The sequence below is a fragment of the Anas platyrhynchos genome, chromosome 1, assembly GCF_047663525.1.
Source record: "Anas platyrhynchos isolate ZD024472 breed Pekin duck chromosome 1, IASCAAS_PekinDuck_T2T, whole genome shotgun sequence".
NCBI lineage: Eukaryota > Metazoa > Chordata > Aves > Anseriformes > Anatidae > Anas > Anas platyrhynchos.
Window position 1 is genome coordinate 119374765 of NC_092587.1, and position 22575 is coordinate 119397339.

A 22575-nucleotide genomic window follows, 5' to 3' on the forward strand; every position below is an offset into this window, starting at 1 on the left:
AAAAATTGAGAGCTGAAAGCAGCACCTACTGCAGGAAAAATTCAGGGATTTGGGGCTACATGTAGGATCCCTGAATCACAACACTGCTCTATTTCTACCAGTGCCAAATTGCAGAAAAAGAATTTTGTAAATAGTTTTTTTATCTAATTAAACTGAGTTCACAAGTGACACTTAAATCACAGAATATACAAACACAAGGATGGTGTCTCCAAGCAAAAATATTTGCAAGAACAAAGACTGTTAACCAAATTCCTTAAATACTTCTCCTTAGATACAAGTGTGAAGAATGCGCTAAAGTATTCAGTGTAAGCGCCACTGCATGTTTCTGAAAACATCCATTCTCAGAAAATCTACCTAAGTATGACCTTGAAAGATGAACAGACTTCAGTGCATAATTACAATTCCCCACTGGAAAGCCCATGATGAGTGGAGAATTATTCAGTGGCAGAATCAAGCTAATTACAGATAAAACAGGATGCAAAGTTTTGTACTTTCAACCACAGAAGCTTGCCACTTACACAAGTTTTAGTTCATTACTTCAGTGCTGCGTGGATTACAAATACTTTTCACTGTGTATCATTCAAGTTTCTTTATATTGCCTTTTCATAATGATTGTCACAAAAACATGTTTGTATTTCTGATCATCAGCTGTCAAAATTCCATCTTTGTTACTACATCCATGCTGAACTTTTTCATTGTGTTACAAGAATTTTCACCTAGTGTTTATTTTTTTATTTTATTTTTTATAAATCCAGAGATTAAGTCTGTTCATTAGTGGAATTCACCCATCCTTATAAGCCTAAAAGTAAACGTGCTCAAAAAAACTGAGGTTTGACACAGTTCCAGAAAGCATGTGAGCACAAATCTAAACTTGAGATAAATTAACAGTTGAGACACTGCAACTGTGTCAGAAATTTAACCCTGTAATTAAACACCGAATACCAAACATTAAAATATTTTAATAACCCTCCAAATTGTACCGCTTAATAAACTGTTTGCTTTGGTAACTTATTGGCCTACTAAGAAAATGATGAGCAAATGATTTAGCTATCAGGTTACAACAAGCTTAAGCGGAGATGTAAGTGAAGTGACAGGCAGCAAACCATACACCAGCTGTGAGAACTGCCATGTCAGACCATGCGCATCGCTACTGTAGGAGTGACTAGAGACTTTTGAACATAGCCAAAAGCTGGGGTGAAATGAAGCTAAATGCTTACTGTGATGATCTCATTTAAACGCAGCAACCCCCAGGGTTCAGGAGTCAACCTAACAAACTATCAGCTATTCCAGCTCTGGCACAGTTTGTCATCTGAGCTTTCCCTGTTCTTAATACAGGGCAATCCTGCTTGCATGTTGTTGAGCTGCAAAACTGTGGCTGGCATTGGATGTAGCTTCAGTAATGCACATAGAGAAAAGAGCTGGCCAAAGATGAGAAATATGCAGGGAATGTTCATTTTGTTCCTGATCCGCTGTTTTGTCTCCTAACCAAGGGACCTGCAGGCTGCCCAGCACTTCTGCCTTGTCAGGAAGGTGCAAAGCAGTGGCAGCAGGAGGTCCCTCAGATGAGAGGTTTCCATGCACCCAGCCGCATTTTGGGGGTGGAGGGGGTGTTTTTCTACTTCTGAAGCTGCAAATCAGCTCATGGCTTGATAATAAAATCTTCCTGGCAGCCCACACGACCGGGGCAAGTACTTACAGCAGAGGGCTTTCTGCAGCCTGCGGAGCTTCATGGCAGTTCTGTATGCCGAGAACCTGACGTTGTTCAGGTCCGCTGTGGGGGAAAAACACCAGAAAAAAAACGATTAGCTTTACACCTTAGACATAACCAGACTCATGATGAGGATGTTCAGTTGAACTCAAACATTGCGATCGGTGGTTCAAAGGACAGAGGGAAAAATGGTGTGTTAGAAACCATACTTCACTGAGCAAAAGCACTCAAACCTTGGCAATCAATCATTCAAAAGAAAACCAGCAAGTCCTAAAGTGTTACTTCCTTTCTTTCAAAGGTTCTGAACTTAAGAGCACTTGAAAGGACACCACCACCCACTGCAGCAGCGTTGTCTGAAAACACCACAGCCTTTCACAGGGTTGGCACTGCAAGGGAGATAAGGATTTGGATCTCCTCCCTCCCTGCCTGAGGTGCCCAGCCAGGTTGCTTGCCAGCAGCCAGATGCACAGAGCTCCTGGGCAACGCAGGCAACTCTCAGCTACTGCTGAGACTCTAAAAAATAATGCCTCTTTTGTGCTCCCCCACCTGAGCAGACAGCAGCGTGCTCTGCAAGGTGCAGGGTGCCGGCAGGGAGCCAGCCGAGCCTCCAGAGCACCTTGGAAACTGCGGGGAGCCCAGAGGCCATGGGAGAAGGGCAAGGAACAGGAGCAGCCTAGGGCCGGTTTCACTGCGGCCTTCTCCTGCGGGTCACCAAACCAGATCACTTGCAGGAGTCCCCAGTGTAGAGGGAACAGTTTAGCCATGGGTTGTCAGGACAGTGCAGAGAAAAGGCAGCCACATCCCCATCCAGCAGCACACTGAGCAGATAACCAACCCACTCGGCACGGGGGAGGCTCGGTCAGGGCTGCGCGAGCATAGCTCAGCACTGCCTTGTGGCTACCTCCCCTGCAGGACACGGCCCTGCTCGGCAGTTTGAGAAGCAGGCTGTGGACAGAAATAGAAACAAAGGAGGGGTTTCAAGCAAAACTTGTCTTGGACTTTGTACGACCAGGAAACTGGATTTGCACCTTTGTGTTCTGCCTGCCTGTGCGAAACCAGACTGCAGATGATGTGCTTGCTCTGATCCTGACCCTGGCTTTGCTGCGAGCAGCCGTGGGCAAACCCATTTATTTACCAGAAGAATAGACAGATTTACTGGGCGTGAGGTCAAAGCTACTGTGGCTGAGCTCCTGCAGGTGTATCAGCCAGCTCATTTACAGCCAGGCTGGCACACCAGCACCACACTGCAGGTACACCACTGCTTGTGTTACTCAGAAGCAAACCCAAGGCGCAGAAGCAAGCGCGACATCCTGGCAAAGGGCTTCTAAACGTTTATGGGAGCAGGCTGACACACACCTAAACTGTGCACAGGGGCAAGCTGCTAACTTCGGCAAAGAGACAAGGGGCTGGCTGCTCTTCTGGGGGCAACTAAATGAGCCGATGCCATTTCCCAAAGGGCACTACCACCCCCTCACAGGGATGCTGAGGGAATCAGTCTGCAGCCGGGGCAGCCTCCTTGCCACCCCAGTCCCACACATACCCACGGGGCACTGCTACCCCCCGGCACCTCCTTGCTCTGGGCTGTGTGCTGGCACTTCACAGTGCTGCAGCTTTGCTCACACCAGCACAGGCTCTGCTGGCTCCTATGCCCAGCAATGTTGCTGGATGCATTTAGTTTTATACTAACAGTGAAACCTGCCAAGCCTAAGGGGTTAAGGATGGGATGGCATTTGGAAAATGTTAATACCTCTGTAAATACAAAAAGAACGAGAAAAAAAAAAACACATGATATTGGCTCCCAGCAGAGGTCCATTTAGCCCAATCAATAAGCTGCCTCCCAGACTGGAGAGACAGACTATTACTGAAAACAGGGCAAATACAGAATGGTTCCTTGCAGGAGGATGCACTGAGGTACTGTAAAGGTGTTCGTGATGTGGCAGCTTAGGTATAACTATCCAGGCATCATTTACAATGCTGTATGGGTATAGGTAGCAGAGGGAATATAGCCTCAATTACATAAATTTTAATTAAGCTGTTCTGAATGAGTAATTTGAGGTCTGATAATTCAGTAGTTTTGAATACCTTAATAAAGATGTGAAGTGTTTCTAAAACACGTCTTACAGCAGAAGGGAAACTTTCAGCTTTGTATATAATTTCTTTTGCTTTGCACAGCCCCATACACCTTTTTAATGGGCAGTTCTCTTGGGCATTGTTCCTGCCAGCTCGCTCTCTCACAATTATCCTGACAGGTCCACAAGCATTAATGTGGTGTGGAATAGAGTGCGCAATTTAAATAAAGCAACTTAATTTGTCTTCAGGAGAAATTAATAAAGCAGTCCCTTGCAAACACACCGTGACTTCAGTTACATTTTGTACCTTGTTGTAAGGCTACACTTGCATTCTGGAAAACAAACAAACAAAAAATATCCCAAGTAGTAGCAATTTTACTTGTTAAACATAAGATCGGTCAAAATTAATTGGATTCGAGGCTTATATACACTAGGTTATGGTTAGCATTTCAGAACACGAAGAAGTTTTCCCTGAATTTCAACTGCATATTCTGAAAAAGCTTCTCTATTTATTATTTACATTTTAAAGAAGCATTAGTAAATATGTACACATATTTCAGGCCTTAATCAGGGCAGAAAGTACAAATCATGAAAACACTTAATCATCAAAGCGCTGTTTTACATCTATTTTCCTGTACGTGTAACATGCTGAATTTCTTATCAACCCTTCTGTCACGAAGCACCTGCTGTAAATGACCAACAAGCAATGTTGAGAGCTAATTTCAGAGCCCTCACCTTAGGTTTTGGGAAAGCAGGAGCAACGTTAGCTCTTTGCTCTATATGCTGAGGCTGGACAGCCATAGCATGCCTCTGCTCCCACCTTTTATCAGCTCTAGCCCAAGGCCTTGTTTTTGTCAACTGCCCACCTCCCGTCCTCCTTATGCTACCACCACCACACTCCTAATGGATGGCTAGCTGATCAGGTGACGGCAGTCATTTGCTATGTCACTGTCATTCCATGTCACATCTTTGCCTCAGATTTTAGTACTTTCATTTTATTTTATATTTGGGACTCCTTTAGATGCCTTTCCTGACCTCACTTTCAGCCAGGTTGTGTCTGTACCTTTCATCTGCCTCTTCTTCCATTTCAGCAAAAGTATCACATTCTAACTATTTTAAATCACACACACACACAAAAAAAAAAAGAAAAAGACAATAATAAGAGGTTTTATGGCTCCTGAAAGACAAGTGTAAGAGCATTTTATAACTACACGACAGGAATTTAAATTCTGACTTGGACTACAATGAGGGAAGACCGTTCCATGGAGAGGGCAACACAGCAAATGCCCACAGAATTGTAGAATGGCTGAGGCTGGCAAGGAGCTCTGGAGGTACCACCCAGCGCAGGCTGCCCAGGGCCATGCCCAGGCAGCTTTTGAAGATCTCCAAGGAGGAGACCCCACAGCTCTCTGGGCAGCCTGTGCCAGCGCTCCTCACCCACAGAGCACAGAAGTGCTGCCTGCTGCTCAATCTGGAGCCCAGGAGGCTGCCTCTGTGCCTGCTGCCTCTTGCCCTGGCATTGGGCACCACTGAAAAGAGCCTGGCTCCCTCTTCTTTGTACCATCCCTTCAGATATTTGCACACATTGGTATGAATCCCCCTGAGAGGAGAGGCCAGCATCTAAGGATGAACCTCATGAAGTTTAACAACGCCAAGTGCAAGGTCCTGCATCTGGGCTGGGACAACAAAGCACAGAGGCTGGGCAAAGAATGGACTGAGAGCAGCCCTGACAAGAAGGACCTGAGGATTGACAAGAAGCTCGACATGAGCCATCAATGTCCACTTGCAGCCCAGAAAGCCAACCCTATACTGGGCCACATCAAAAGCAGTGTGGCCAGCAGGTCAGGGGAAGTGATTATCTCCCTCTGCTCTTGTGAGACCCCACCTAGAGCAGTGTGTTCAGCTCTGGGGCCCCCAGCACAAGGATGTGGGCCTGTTATAGAACAGGTCCAGAGGAGGGCCACGAAGAGTACCAAGGTGCGGGAGCCCCTCTCCTATGAAGACAGGCTGATGGAGTTGGGGTTGTTCAGCCTGAAGAAGAGAAGGCCCTGGGGATACCTTATAGCAGCCTTCCAGTACCTAAGGGGAGCCTACAGGAAAGCTGGGGAAGGACTCTTTGCCAGGGAGTGGAGTGATAGGACAAGGGGGAATGGTTTTAAACTACAAGAGGGGAGATTTAGATGAGATATACGGAAGAATTTACTCTGAGAGTGCTGAGGCGCAGGAACAGGGTGCCCAGCAAAGCTGTAGATATACCTTCCCTGGATGTGTTCAAGACCAGGATGAATGGAGTTTTGAGTCATTTTAACCATGCTCCTAGTAATCTGCTGGTGGTGACTTTCCTACCCCTAAGCTACTGCTGAGAAGAATGCACTGCTCCACAGAACAGCAAGGGGAAGCCCAGCTCTCTTCTAACTGGGCCTCAAATGCTCCCCTTGCTGGTGTATGACTCCATTTAAGTGAGCTGTACAACATAAGACTGTCAGGTAACGAGGCTTGGTAACTCTGCTTGCTAACGTTAGTGGTAACGTCACTGTGGTAACAGCAATGGAGGAAAACTGGAGTAAGGCAGCATAAGGCACTGCTTGGCTGCAAGCCAGACATTACTGCTGGGAATATGTGGAGGAGGAAGGAATGTGGCACAAGCAGCAACAAACTTCCAACAGTTTATAAAAACACTACTAGCTCATCCTTTCCTCTTTTTTTTTTTTTTTTTTCCCTTCCTGGCTCCCAAGGGAAATTATCTGTTACTTTCTTCACTCCCAAATAGACCACTAAAAACTCAGGACCCACTGATCGTTGATTCCACAGTGCATTTGCCACCTCTAAGAAGGTAGGAGAAAACGAAGTACACCAAGCATGCACTTCTCCAGCCTTTCTTCCCACTCCTAGAAGGAGTGCACAGCCCCTCATCCAAATGAGGTGATAAGAGGTCTGAAAAGTCCTTGGAGTGTATGAGACTTTTGGGTTGTTTTGGTGATACTCCAACCCCAGCCCTACTCCTCACTGCTCAGAAGGTAACTTCCACGCTTTGATCGGAAAATGTAGATGCTCAAGAGCATAATCTAATTATGTTCTGTATTGGAAAAGACCACCTGCCCTTGGAAATGAACAGACTGAGAAAAACGTGGCAGCGCTGTATTTGGTGACATGAGTAGTACACCCAGGAGGAAAGAGTAGTTCTCACGCCACTCAGTTCTCTGTTCAAGGAGTAGAAATGCTTCCAGGGGAGAAGTTTGAGGATTATACTACAAAAGACCTGTAAGAAAAGGGCAGGCGCTGATACCTTAGCAGCAATAAGCAATGCCCACCAACACAGCAGGAAGATCTCTCCATGATCTTTCTCAGCTTCTACCACACTCCTCTCTCTCACCGTCACTGTGAAAGATTTTGAAATGCTAAGGTATAAATGAGCCTTGGAAATTCGGAAATCTCCTTTTGCAGCTTTCTTCTTTTCATTACAGACACGACACGCTCCTTCACAGCAACTAATGTGGTGAGGAGAAGGTTATCTAGAAGACTGATCTCCTCTGTGTCCATCAGGTGCCTACAAATTATTCAACAAAAACTAATGCTCCTTACACATGCAGCTTTAATGAAAAGGACTCCAGTCTTTTGATAGGAAGAACTTAAATCAGAACTATTGCTGAAAGACAATCAGACAATTAAAGCCAATTAATCCCATCTAATTAACCTCTCCTGCATAATTCTGCATGTTGTGAGTAATCTCAGAATGTAAGGGCTATGCTTTTCCTCAAAAGAGCTAAGACATAAACACATTTTTCAATGCTGCCTTTCTACGGTATTGTAGAAACAGCAGTAATTACATCTAGCAGGTCCTTATGACAGTGGCTAACCAGGTAAAAATCACTCATTTGAGAAGTGATCCATGATTTGCATCAAAAATTTGAACCACCTGCTGGAGTGTCCCACTGACTACTGACACCGTATCAACAAATTAGATGTTGTAGACATTTTTTTTAATTATTATTCCATGCTAAATTCTATATTATACATTGCAATATCATAATTGTTTTAATAGCAAAACCAGATCCTCGTATTCTTGACCCTTTATTGCATGAAATAAGGTGACTTCTATGGCTAAAAGCAATAAATAAAAAAAAAAAAAGGGCAATAAGTTAAAAAAAAAAGACCATTTTTAACAAGAGAAGTAGTGTCCAGTGTGGAGGTGTATTTGTTTCTTCAGCAGCATGCATCTATGACCCAGACGATTGGTTTTAGGTAATGTGTTATAACTGAACTGCTTTCCATGGCCGTTCTTTAAAAGAATATTCACTGCACAGCTGCTCCAGCTGCTGTTAGTGCTGAATGACTGGGATGTTTCATTTGACAATGCCCTGTCCTCTAACACAGGCTCATCTGGCTGAGCATTTAAAAGCTCTGGGACTGGCCAGACTCTCTCCTCCCAAAGGTAGTTGATAAAATGTGTCTCACACACACACGATGTAATCAGAAGGCATTTTAGAATTCCTTTCTACCTGGAAACCACATTGTCTTTTAGTTTAGAAAGGTCACTTGTTTATAGTATTGTGAATATTATTCTAATCACTTTTTAATTGACAAGGACAAAACACAGTCATTTCACATGATTTTATGGACACTATTTTTTCCACTGCCTGGATCCCATCAAACTGAAACGAGCAGCTTGTATGCTTCAGGTGATAACTATCATCACAAGAGCAAAATTTGTCAAGTTAACAACTAGACCTCATCAGGTCAAATCCTCATCTGGCCAGCCTCATCAAACCCTCATCTTCATTTAATGAGATTTACATTTTTTGTGTTCCCCCCCCCCCCCATTTTTGTTTTGTTTGGCTTTTTTGTTTTTAAACTCTCACTTATTTGCAAGCAAAAAGATACGAACCTACATCAATATATCTCAAAACCTGAGAGCATTACACTACCATAGTATGACTTCTTCAAATAGCTGTTCATAAATATAGTGCTAGCAGAGGATAAGCTATTTGGGGAATTACATGTCACTGTTGTCTCTGATAATGCCTACCTAACAGAGGTTAAAACTGTTTACTGTACAATCCTGAACAAACCATAATTCCACCACCAGCCACTAAGCCTTCACATGTTTCATCAAACTAATAGCACGCTGACTTTTCAAAAAGTTTCATCTCACACCAATTCAATGTAGCTGTGATTCCCTGACCAGTAGATAAGAGCGTTGGATACATTCCTGCTGCCCCAAACGCTTATATAAATCTTCTAATGATGCCCTACAGTGCCATATATCACCTCTGTAGGAACTGTAATTTAAAAATGCAAATGAGACAAATGCATAAAGGAAAGAAATTAATCAAGAAACATTGCTTAATATTAGCTGAGTCCTAGCCATTGACTCTTTCATTATAACAATAATTAATGCTATCATCTACATTGCTTTGAGGATAAATAATGGTAAACAGTGATATTAAACATGTAGACATGTAGCTTAACCACTGTCCACAAAGAGATACGGGGTGTTGTATTATAACCACTCTATCAAGTAGAACAGCCAAGAATGTCTCTGCAAATTAATTAATAAGTGGGAGGTACTCAGGGCACCAAAGTGCTAATGACTGCATTTAGACCAAGAAGTGGATGAACACCACAGCATGTGCCAGCATACCGATAACCTGATCAACTGACGAGGCCCTTGGGAATTTAGTTTCAGTATGGCATGGCTTTTCTTCAGTCTCGAAGTCCAAGAGTGTAACACCCAGGCACACCTAGGTTATACCCCATTATGGGGCCAGGCCATAGTCAGAGTTTACAGTCAGGTCAGCAACAACCTATGTGCTAGCTGAGATCAGTCTTAACAAAAAATCCTACAATAAATAAATAGCAAACAACTTCAAAACTATTAAGGAATGATCTCCATTTGCAAACCAAGAGGGTAATGTTCTTGAGCAAAACATTTCCATATGGCTAGCTGTTTTACAGCAGAACATTACTTTGCCCTCTCTCTAATTTCCTCCTTCAGTGCTAATAGACCTATGGTTTAGTTTCCAAGGGACGCAAGGTCCTTGAAACACAACGGTCCCTACCACTGGTAGCTCATCAGCAAATTAAGGCTTCTCTGCCATAGCTACGTGTACTGACTGTTAGGTGTACATTTGCACAGGATGCGGCCATACCCTTTAGAAAGACGACATACTCCATGTCCGATGACTATCCAAGGGTGTTAGAACCCAAGCAATCCTATTTTCCCAAATGAAAAATTTTATTACGCCAATTATAGTTACCTTGACAATGACATCAGTGGATAAGCAACATTTTTTTTTAAAAAAAAAAAAAAGCTTGCACGTATCATCTCCTTGGATTTCAGTAGAAATCAGATGATGTGTAAGACAGGCACATGTCTTATTAATACAAGCATGGAAATCAATTAGTTGAAAAGGGATAAAATCTCAGAAAAGCAACAGAAGCAACAGATAGTGTAATAGTTTTGTAATAGAAATGTAGAATTTATGGCATGGAGGGGCCAAGAGTTTAACCTCTTCAGGCAGCATTTCAGAAGGACACATTGAAACGCAAACCAAAAAGGGCAATGACATTTATCTTCCTCGGTCATTCAGAGTTAGAAGCTCCCATTGCTGTATGGGGCAGCCAGCCACAACATCACCACAGCGGCTGCTGCCGAAACTGGTGGAGGCTTCGCGCTGCCTCTCAGCATTTTCTCACCTTGTGTTAAGCAGCTGAGACATTTCTTCCATACATGCCATGGAGAACCGCCACCCCCACACCCCAAATTAAATGGAAAGCTGTCACCAGCTGCAGTGCACTGGAGTCTGCAAGGATGTGGGTGGGTTTTTTTAACCCTCTTGTCCTACCTTGGGAAATTAGCAGAGAGAAACAGATGCCTCCTGACTGCATCCTGCTATTGCAGTTATTGTTTACAAAGTCTCAGGAAACTCATCTCATCATCCCATGGGAAGACTGGAGGAGGGGGACACTAACAGTACAGCACGACAGACGAAGTCCTACTGGACCACCACTGCTAAGGTTAGAGACATTATCAGCTTTAAGGCAAAACGCTGTCACTCTGAGCTAAGCTGTCTGCAATTAAATGCTCACACTCAGAAGACAAACTGAAAAAAAAAAAAAAAGTAAGCAGTCCTAAACTACTTTGATTCCTGCTCTCCTGGTCTCAGAGGTCCTTGAATTTTTTAGGACAACAAAATAATGCAAATTCTCATTTCAGTGATGCCCTGGAGCCATCATGAAGGATGAGAAAATTTGTAAGGGGGCTGTAAAAGAACAGTGTAAAAAAGCAGATCTGCTGCAGGGCAACTGCTCTTGGAAAGAAAAGCTGCCAGAGCAGTTCTGGGTACTTTGAAGACTTTCAGAGGGAAGTTGGAACAACAGGGGAGTGGTTCATAACGGTGTTACACAAACTGGGGGTGACTCTCGGCAGCCAAACCCCTGAGACTCACATGTCACTGATTTTTACTACCTCTCCATTTCACCACTTGTTTTTTCACTATGTTCTTCATTTACATAGCTAAGCAAGCTGTATCAACATCTGGTGGATAAATTAAATGATACAGCTAAGGTCGTTGCTGCAATTACCTATTGCCACTTCGATGTGACCATTAAACAACAATTATGTCATTTAATATTGACGGCTCGTTATGTAACTTTAAGTACCCATAACTTTAAATGAAGAGTGAAAATTGCCCAACTTGAGTCAGCAATAGATGCTTCATTAAAACTGATAAAATTGCTATGTTGTTTAAATAATAAAGAAACACAGTCCAGAGCAAGCACTTCAATCTGCTAAGCTTCTATTGAAAGACCAGCCAGGTAAAAATTTCCAGTTCACAATACTAAATTAAAAATGGAACATTTTGTGTTTATTAATAGTATTTTTATAAATAATGCTGTTTCAGCAAATGAGCATAAAAAGGGAAGGGTATTTTACAATTTTTTCCTGCAATTTGTTTCTGCCTTCTCTGACACGGTCCCTACTGGACACAGTTCTTGGACTGAGAACCTCATCGGGTACAGTAATGTACACAGCACATTCCTACATTCTTTTATTGGTACCAAATAACACCCCCACGTAATTTAGCTTCATTTTTACAAATACCCAAACCCTCTCAGACAGAAAGCTGAGGACAGTAAGTTTGAAACTTGGAATTCATCTATTTCAGCGAAATGTACTGTGGCAATTTGTAGGTGTGTGAAGAGGATATGTGAAGAATAAAACTAACATTACTTCTTTTGCAGAAAAGTCTATTTTGGCTCAAAGACATAGGCAAATGCAAAACATTACCTTGTGCCCACTTGCATCTTCCTCATTCACTCAAAAACAAAATTAGGCTTTCTGTAAATTCTAAGACTTTAAATTAGACACAAGGATCCTCTAGCAAATTATGATGCACTGGCATCAATTAAAGCATGGCAAATTTATGGAAAGGCAACACATCAGTCAGTACCTGGGATGTACAGAGTGCTACATCTCATTGCTCAATTATTCCCTATGGGCAAATGGGAGTTGGAAAATGGAAACGAACACTTTTGACAGCGTTGATGTGCTTGGTCTCACTTTTTTTTTTTTTTTTTTTGCATTTACCTAGAATTCACATTTTCTACCAGATTTTTAAATTGCATACATACTAAGCTCTCTACAAATTTCTCCATATGAATGAGAAGCAAAATTTGGATCCTAATGTGGGGAAAAATAATAGGATCTAATGAGTATGCAATACAAAATCGACTTTAATAATATCTTTTCAGATAAAATATTACTGAACAGTCTGAAAAGACTTCAAACATCCCATTATTACCGTTTTGACCTGAGGCAAAGCAAAGCACTGAAAACACATCAAGGCTTCCATTCAAGACTAAACGGGTTATGCTTGTATTATGCAATTTATAGAGTTAGGCAATGATGAATATACCCAATTCAAAAATAAAATAAAATGGTAGGTTATTCAGCAGCACTGTTATCAAAGCTTTACCCTATGCGGCAGTGCACAAAGAATCACTTTGTCTAATCTGTTTTGTACACATGTACAAACACCTAAGTTTACTAACAGAAACACTTATTACACAACCTTTGCTAAAATTAATGTTGCTTCCATATCAATAAGGACTTGTTCCCAACCCAAAAAATAGAAATAAAATTAGCCAGAAAGAGGACTGTCCTTCTGGACATTCATTTCTCCTGAAGACAGATGGATTTTAAAAGAAAAAATAAAGAGAAATAAAATCTGCCTAAACATGTTCCCTCTTTATGCAGTAAGAAGGAAGGATGTCTTCAACTCTTGACATCCAGGTGATATTCACAGCGATAAAATCTCAGTTAAACTAAATGCAAGCTGACAGTCACACATCTTTTGAACTGTTGACCCAAACCCACCAGGACACTTTTTTCCCCTCTTATACAATTACCTCTTAACTTCTTAATATTCAAGAGTACTCGAGCTGAAATACCAGAAAGAAATCCCAGAAGAAAAGCAGTTTCAAGAGGATTCAGGTCTGACCAGCAACAGTATCAGAGACACCACTCCGTCTCTGGATCAAAGCAGGCTGCAGAGTCAGAGTGTGGTTCAATTAACAGGCAACTGTTTGAAGATCTACCCATATTAAAGAGATGTCTGCATGCACAATTACTATTTGTCCTGAATCCTCCAAACCACTCAGTTTCAGAGCAGAAATATAAAGGAGGCAAACAGGGCAATACGTTATAATTAAATGGCAAGTCAACACTTGTCTGCTTTGCATTTTGTTAGCCTGAATTTATACATCTTATATTCCTTTTTGACATACAGAGCAGTCTTCTGGTAAACTTTTAAACAAATTGCTGCCACGCTGCTAATACTATAAGGAAAAAAACCTTCACACTTTCATTTGATTTTGTCATATCACTTTTCTAAAATAGCTTGGGTATGCCTTTACTGCAGAGCAAGTTCCCTGAGTTAGCTTGAAATAGATCAGTTTAGCAACTGAAAACAGTCTAATTATGCCAGCGCAGAGTTTAGCAGGAGATAATTTAAGCTATATTTCACCATGGTAAATAAGCCTGCACTGAATGCTAGGTTTGACTGTCCTAGTACTGAAGCTGGCTTGTTTAAAAGCTGGTTTATATATGTGTACTATACGAATGTAACCTCCTTTATGAATGCAGCATATTCATTGATACTTCTAAAGAAATAGCTTAATTTTTATTATACCCTCCATTACTTATTAACAGGACCATTAAATGCAAACAGTTAGCTATTAAATGGTCTGCCAAGCAGCCTATACTAGAGCATAGATTGACCTATTATATTTTATACATGTGCTTCTTTCTATTGGTAAAATCCAAAGCTGCTAAAAAAAATAAAAAGACAACAACAAAACAACAAAAAACAACAATAACAACAAAAAACACCAGAGAGGCGCACTGAAGTCATAATAAGCATGCAATTTGGGTATTCAAAATGACATCATGACAGCTGCCATGTGTTCCAAGTATTGAAAGTGCTTTAAAAATAAAGCAGTGGTAATGCAGTTTGGCAAATTGCTTCAATTGGCTTTCTACCATCCAAAAGCCAGCACTAACAGCAGCTTGGTTTGATTTTTCATCTGCCTTTTGTAAAATAGATTAGACAGTGAAAAGATACAGGATTTCTTCTTTTTTTTTTTTTCTCCATTTCTGTCCCAGTCTTTCGCGAAGTTTGCAACAATGCAACCAAATTACTTAGTAAATCCAGTGTACACTCCAAGCATGCTAATTGATATATTAATTTTTCCACTCCACGTTTGAAATAATTAGGCCTTTCTCTTGAAGAACATTTAACCTTGATAAAAGCACAGCCTCTCACTTCAATATAATTTTGTTTCAGTACTCCTGGAAATTTTTATTGTAACAATTCGTGTGACTGGGGAAAAAAAAATGGTAGAAGTGTCTTACCTAAAGACTGGTAGAGCTCAGTCATTTTGGGATGATCCCAGCAGGTCGTTTGCGTCTCATGGCTACAACACAAAACATGAAAGTTAACAAAATGGAATTTCTCTTTCCCTTGCACAGCATGTGATCCCAGTTGCACATTGCAGTGCTGTGCCAGACCACCACCAGCAGCCCGAGCTCTTGTAGGAGGGAGCCTGAGCAGCAGCAGGGTGTCTTCGTTCAACACCAGGTGTCAACTTGGACTGCTTTACTTAGGCACGGGCTCAGGGAGCAAAATTTAAAGCGCTGTTAACATTACAAGGACTGTGAGTGTTCAGATACCACAGCATGTTGGGGAACTTGTAATCATACCAGTTCTTAAAGTCTTCAGTTCATACAGATCATTCCAGAGGACAGATGTTTAAAAGGGCTTAAAGCATTTATGAAACTGCTGACTGGATGTCGAGATCTGGGGCATTTTTGACCCCTTGCACCCTACGTGCCCTTTCTGCTCTTGCCACATGTTACATCAGAGCCGGCCCACGTGCCGTGGCTGCAATCACCCATGGCAGTCCAAACATCTGCATCGAAATCCCCACCAGCTGGCACTGCTTCTTGGGCCATGTGCTGCACCCATGCACAGAGATCTCCTTCTCGGTACCACACTGTTAGACTGCTCGGTTCCCAGGCCCTCTCCTTGCCCTAGAGGTCCCTGTGAAGTCTGGGGAGGCAGAGCTGTTGGGAAACCAGGGAGAGCCCAAATCAGGGTTATGAATCCCGGCCCTCTGACTAGAATGTAAATGGGATGATCTCTGCATGGAAGCTCGCACTCTCCAGCTTTGCAGCACAACGCGTTGCCAAGACACGCAGAGTGAGAAAGCCAACTGCACGAAGTGCTAGTGAGTGTAGTAGCAACTCATGTCTCCTAAGGCTACGCATTTTAAGTTTTTGTTTGTTTGTTTTAATGATAGCATAGTTAATGTGACCATGCATCCATCAATGTGGAAAATTCGAAGGAAAATTCTCCTTATCCATCCTATAGGCAGTTAAGTCTTGGTCACACAGAATTCAGCCCCACTGAAAGACAACCACGAGTACTCTTAAAACTATTCTGGAAAGCACGTACAGTACAGATAGCAATCGCATTTCCAATTCCTGTACTTAAAAAGCAGGCATCCTGGGTCCAGCACACATACACATAGTTTGGAAGAAAACACACAGAAGAGCAGGGTTTGATCCTCGGTGCTTTGGAATTAGTGGAGCACACACCTCTCAGCTCCAAGAGAACGAATCACAACCCAGCAAGCAAGCTGAATGCCCCTGTATACCAAACCATGCACTGGAAAGCTGATGTCATGATGTTATTTTAGAGAGCTAACTGTCCTTGAGCTCTTTTTGGGGCAGTGATGTTCCAAAGTACACCTCTACAGGCATACCCTAGGCTAAGACAGGATGCAGATCTCAACAAAACATTTCAACACCACCACTACTCAAGGGAAAAAGAAATTTGTGAGACGTTTTCTTAGCAGGATTTCACTTGGGTCTTAGAAGACAGGCTATTTACTCGATCCACGTGAATACTTGACTGGTCCAGTAATGTCTATTCAGTATGTAATATTCCCACATTTTGCTCTGTAACTGCACAAAAGAATGAAAGGGCTCACAAGCAATAAACATAAGGAAAAATGCAGGCATAGCACTGCCTGAGCTGAGCACAAGCTTTTAAACAAGCCTCGTCTCATCAGCCTCAGCATCCCCTCCCCTTCCTAATTCCTGTGGTGGCTGAAGGTGGTGAGAGAGGCAGGAGGACGGCAGAGCTGCAGCAGCGGTCTTGTTCTTTGCTCCGGTAAAAGAACAGGAGCTGAGAAGGGAGGGGGCTGCAATGGCACTCAGCAATCTGAGCTCGCCCTGTTTTTTTTTGTTTGTTTGTTTGTTTTTTGTTTTTTTTTGTTTTTTTTTTTTTTACCATGGACATGGGGTAGCCTGAAGAGAAAACCCCTGGATCCAAGACAACTGTGTCCCAGGTCCCAAATTTGCCACCGTATTTGGTACACGGAGGTTCTGCAGGACCAGCAGCTTTTGGCATAGCTTGGTATAGTTAAAGTGTATTTCTGAAGACAAAAAGAAACAGTTTCCATTATACACTGAGTCCCCCAGAAACTTGGCTTCCATACCCTTCTGCTTATACAATAGCAGCCCAAAGGAAAAGAGCAAGGGAACACATTTACTGCCAAATAACTCTGTACAGACAGAGATCTCATGATTCAGGTAAGCGGACTGCAGAAGCACATAAACATTCAGAGCCACAGACCTGTGACTGCAGTTTGTTAGCGCCCACTGTTAGTTCCAGATCAGTAGCTCCCGAGGCATGAGCCTGACAGCCTCAGGTTGCCTCCCGATGGGCAGGTAGCCCCAGATGGGGGCTATTATAGAACAAACTCCAGCACTGCAAACAAACGTGTTCCTCAGGCTGGGAGCTGGGGCTGACGGAGGGGAAACAGCTCAGGAATTTTGGTGATGATGGTTTTCCACACCTCTTTATTATCTGAGATGCCATTTGTGCGAGTACTTCTCAGATACCTGCATAGCAAGTGCTTGGCTTCTCTGCCAAATCATGTAGCAAAGACATGGAGGAGAGAAAGAGCTCATGCACGCAGTTACAAGAAAGCTCTGAAACTAATCTGCCTAATTTTTACAGTGAATTCAGTTTGGCAGCCCCAGATTGTTCTGTGGATAAACAAGACCACTTGGGGCTCCATAGCTGTTTAGTCTGGGAGCTTTCAAAGGCACAGATTCCCATTAAAATATTTTAAAGCCATCGGGTATCTGGCAAAGGTGTATCTATTTAGGACTCTGGAATCTCATGCCTGTGCTGGATAGAAGAGCAAAAGAAGCATTTTAGATGCAGAAAACTATTACGGTTAATCACTTGTCAACATTACCTGGACGAGTATTTTACCAGTATTTTTATGGTAAAGCCTAATCAGGTGAATTTAGCATGACTGGTTTAAGCTTATGACACTTTACTAATCTTCCTGAAAAGCCCGATGAAATAACTGATTTTCCTGAGATCTTGTAAATAACATTTCCCTGGCAAAAACAACAACAACATTGGACTTCAATTGTGTTCGTGTATTTTTTCTATGAGTTACTCCACACCACCAGAGTGCCCTTATATCACGACTAGCCAGAGCACTTTGCCCGGATGCACGCTTTGCAAGGAGCGGTTTCGCTCACTTGCAAACTTGCGACCTACGAGTCGCTAGGGCTGAACTCGCGGGGTGGGTACACTTCCCCTCTGCTCCCTCCCTTCGCTTTGTCTGCAAACTCAGTGGCAGCGTACAGGAAATACTCCTTTCTGTGGGGTGCACCTGCCAGATGGTGCAGGCCCCAGCTCTGGCCTCTGCCCACGAAGAGGGGACTCAGAAGCCACCCAGCTTGGTCGGTGGGCTCGCAGTGGGACCCTGGCAATCCTGTCCTGCAGGAGACCCAGGCTGTGGAGCTGTCCTGACACCTCCTGCCCCACCAGGCTGCATTTTGGTGGGGGCTGACCTCAGTGGCTGTGCCCAGGCAGGGACAGGGAGGCAGCAGCTCCTTCGCTCTGGCTGACAGAGGCTCGCTGCTGGCTTCTCAGGCGAGTGCTCCCCGCTCCCGAGGTTATCGGCCACGCTGTGTGCCAAGAAATGTTAGGCTCTGTCGAGGCTGCTCTTCTCAAGCCTCTCCACCATTTCCAAAGGGCATTTAATGGTGAGCCTCGGGGCCGGGCGGGGGAGGCCCTGTGTGCCTGCCCACGCTGCGAGCACCGTCTGTAGGGAAGTGCCAGCTCAGCAGTTTCCAGCAGCCTCAACCACGCTTGGGAACGCTGTAGCATCCTTAATAGAGCTGCAGCAAAACGCCTGCCAGAGTTTCAAACTCCAGTGAACAAGGCCCTGTACAGCCAGCTAGGCAGAGGGACAGGGAAAGTGCAGCACAAGCCCTCCTGACCAACAGCAGTTGAAGCTGGGTGAGAATATGTGCTGAAATACGGGCACAAGAAGCTTTTCCAAAGAACTACTGACACAAAAAGACATCAGTGTACATGTGCAGTACTTTTGCAATATTGCACACACTCAGAGGATACGTTCTCCACTTTGTCTCTTTATTCCAGTCACCTATATTAATCCCTATCTTTCAAATCACAGAGATTTTGCAACAAATACAAATCTAAGTGGGCTCACGTGGCTTGTTTTCCTCTTTCTCACCTGACTTACACTGCAAAGGTGGAAAGAAAATGAACAGCAGGCCCCAAAAGGAGAAGAACAGCGATAGTTACTGGTGACACCTAGGTGCTGGTGTGACTGGCACGCTAAACACACCGGTAATTCAGAGGGATGAAAGCAAAGTCGTCACCTAATACATCCTTTGGGAGCTGCAGGACCACTTCATTAAAGGATGATTATATTATATTAGCAAGGATAATTTTTATGTGGGCAATTCTGTCACACTATGCCAGTGTAAACTCCTCTGTTCTTGCCAAAAGCACAGAGATTTGTCTCTCATCATTGTCAGGAGCGCTAATAACACACGGGATTGAAAACCTGAAATCAAGAGATGATATTCTAAGTACCACGCTAACTGAATTACAGTTCCCTTGTTACAACTTGATCAGTTTGGACAAAATACAGTTATTTTCTCTTCCCTCATTTCACATTACATTTGAGCAACACCAGCAGCAGGAGGAGCGGTGAACAATCCCCTTCAGCCCAGTACTGAAACGCTCCTGCACAGGTCACGCCAAAACCTTCGCAGACCTTTTTGATTGCTCTTGATCACATCCTTTCTCCTATTATTATTATTATTATTTTACAGTAATACGTATGATTCAGGTTTTCATGTTTATTCACTGCTAAGCTCCAGAGTCCAGAACTTTTGACTGCAACCACACAGTCCTTTTTAAGCTCTTGTGCTGCTCTTCACCTCAGATACTGGTACAAATTCTGCAGCGCTTCTCCCCCTCACACATTATTTGAAAAATGCAACACGAACTAGATGTGCAAGTGCACAGATGTGCACAGAATAAGGAATTCCATCAGGTGGCAATAAGTAGATAGTTAGACACACTTAATAACAAGCTGAAATTAAAGTATTATTTTACAAAGCACTGAATTGATCTGCTTTCAGTCAACACAATTTATAACGCCTCTCACCTTTTGGCTTTAAGATCAGCAAAAGGTTATTACAACCACCTTATGACTGCTGTCAAAAAGCCAAAACAAACACGATACAGTCGCTTGGCTGTTCCTAAACTAACAGAGACGCAATTCAAAGCGCTTGTACGCGGAGATGCTACCGCTCAGTTAAAATTAAAACTGTTTTCAGCAGTAGATGACAGTGATTGCACGGAAGACTTAATAGTTGTCTTTTTACAGCGTTTCATTAATTCCCGGGGTGAAACACGTTGCTGCTACGGGAAGTATTAACGGCGTGAGAAGGTGGCACTCCTTTGTGCCTTACAAAGGAGCACTGTTTTCACCCATAAACCCGGAGCCTACCGATCCGCGCACGGAGATTACTCCTGCTTAAGCCAAGGATCAGCGTCTTTTCGGCAGGAATTTGACTGCAGCATGTTTTATTGGCTTTTGCCAGATTTATCTCCCTGCTGAAGGGAGGCACCGAGGCATATTTAAGTTTCTTGCTGATACTGGAAACGAATAGGAGAAGGGCAAATATCAACTGCCAAGTACTGAATAGTAACTCTTTTTTTTTTTTTTTTTTTTTTCTTTTTCCCCTTTCTCCCCGGTGATGTTAAACATTTATTTTGTACGCTCCGTCGCGGGCAAAGATTACGGCTCAGCCGCTGGGGCCGGCCGAGAGCCTGCCCCTCCAGCTGCTGCCTGCCCGCTGTCTGTTTGCTTTACAAAGCCTCCCCGCTCCTGCCAAAGCCATTTCACGGCGGGCTCCCGGCTTGGACAACCAACTCCTCAGCCTTAGGAGATCGCAGCTCCCACGCTTCCCCAGCACCAACCCCGCTCCCAGCCTGGGACTCCCCCGTGCCCGTGCCCGGCTGGGGGTGCTCCGCGCTGCCCCCCGTAGCGGAGCACCCCGGCGGTCCCCGCCGCGCCTCCTCCGGGACCGCTCGCCCGCCGCCTGCCCCCGCAGCCCCGCCGGCACCTGCCGCCTCGCCCCGCTCCTCCTCACCCTCTGCGCTGCTCCCTCATGGCGGCAGCTGCTCCACGGAGCCACCGACAGCGCGGCCGCACGGCCCCGCCGCCCAGCACCACTGCGGCCGCCCCACCACCGGGAGGGAGGGAGGGAGGCAAAGAGAGGGCGGCGCTCGCCGTGCCGTGCCGATCCGAGCCCTCCTGTGCCGTGCTCTTGCCCCACCGTACCGAGCCCAGCCGAGCCCAGCAGAGCCGCCCCGGCCCGCCCCCGGCGCTGTGTGGGCTGCTGCTTCCCGCCGCCGGGAGGGGGCTGGCTGCCGCTGGGCGGGCCTCGGCGGGCGGCTGGGGGGAAAGGGGGGAAGCGTTAGGGGTGGGAAGGAGCTGCGAGAGCATCTGGGGTAACAGTACCCCCCCCCCCTTACCACAAGAATCCCCCCATTAAAACATATCCCTAAAATCTGCGCCGGATTGGAAAGGGGGCTTGGCGCGGATGTCGTGGTGCAGCTGTTGGTCAGTGCGGTGCCAAGCAGTGGGCTTGTGGGTGACACCGGGTGGTTTCTCTCCCCGGACCCAGACTGCCACCCCGGGCCCCCCTCTGGCCCAGCTGGGCCCGGCCGAGCACTGGGCATGCAGGTACACGCCAAGGATCTCCTCACAGCACCGCATTTCACACCAGCACAGCCAGTCTCTCGCCCACCTCTCACTAACCACCCTTCCTGTGTGAAAGCAATGCTGGGGGAGACCTAGGTCCTTCATGCACCTGTGTAGTTTCCCCAGGTTTGCAGACCTACCTTTGCGGTAAAGGTGTCCCAAAAAAAGTGCCTTCCAAACCTACAAAAAGTCCCTGTTTTTACACTGGGAAGACACAGGCCTGGATGCATGGAAAACTTGTCTCTCCCATAGTTTCTATACCACATCAATACCCTTGGACTACTTTCCAAACATACGGATGTCAGTAAGCACACGACTTGGTGGTTTCTATCCTAAACATCAGGCTATCAGGGGCTGTCTCTAAGGCTCCAGGCATCTGGATAACCTGCTTTTAGGAAAACCCCAACAAGCAGTTCAGGGGAAGCCCGTATGCTCTTTCCTAGAAACATTGCAAGAGCAGGATGCCCAAGGTTCAACCCCTCCAACCGCCCAAGGCAACTGTGAAACCTAAGGGAGAGAAATGTAAATTTCTCAGTTTCTACACAACCTAATTTGTTTCAAAAGGTCTAAGTCACAGTTTTCATTCATCTGCAACGCTGCTGCGGCAAGGAAAGACAAAGAGGATTCATCTCTGTGTGGACAGACAGAGCACCACATTAAAGCTCACCGGGCCCCGTGAGAAACTCCCTGTGCACTGCAGTGGGTCATGTATTGGATCAAAAGTTGCATTAGACATACTAGCTTTGAGGCAAGTGAACCGGCCAAAGGCTGTCAGTTGTTTCAAATCAACAACCGCATCTTTTCCCATCTTCTGCTAAGTTGTAAGAAGCGAGGGATCTCTCTCTAAGTCTTTAAAATATGGTTTTTAGCACATTGACTGGGAGGGACTTCACGATCCATTACACTGAGAGAAGAGCAGCCTGCTTAATGCAGCAGGGCTAGCTGTGGCTGGGAGCCTGCAGTTTCACGGAAAAAGCATTTTGCTTTCTTTCAAGAAATACCTTGTCCTCCTCCCCCGATACACATTCTTTCAGTTTTTTACTTTTCTGGAGTTTCCTCGTCTTCCTTAACAGAAGCTTGCTGCTGTTATTATCACGTTTGTCTTCTTTCCCATAC

The 22575-nt window shown here is 44.5% G+C and overlaps 1 protein-coding gene across 20 annotated transcripts in view; it reads right to left on the minus strand.

The window, feature by feature from the left end:
* Positions 1–22575, minus strand: part of DMD (dystrophin) — a 1236775-nt gene that overhangs the window by 68549 nt on the left and 1145651 nt on the right. For 18 of the 20 annotated variants that reach the window (XM_072027522.1, XM_072027514.1, XM_038175527.2 and 15 more), the window contains 2 exons: positions 14693–14754; positions 1697–1771 (listed from right to left, as the gene is read on the minus strand). In XM_072027522.1, the coding sequence (XP_071883623.1) occupies positions 1697–1771; positions 14693–14754 (137 nt within the window). Of the gene's footprint in view, positions 1–1696; positions 1772–14692; positions 14755–20845; positions 21074–22575 lie in introns of those variants that run through there. The other 2 variants (XM_072027560.1, XM_072027562.1) reach the window with 2 other exon arrangements.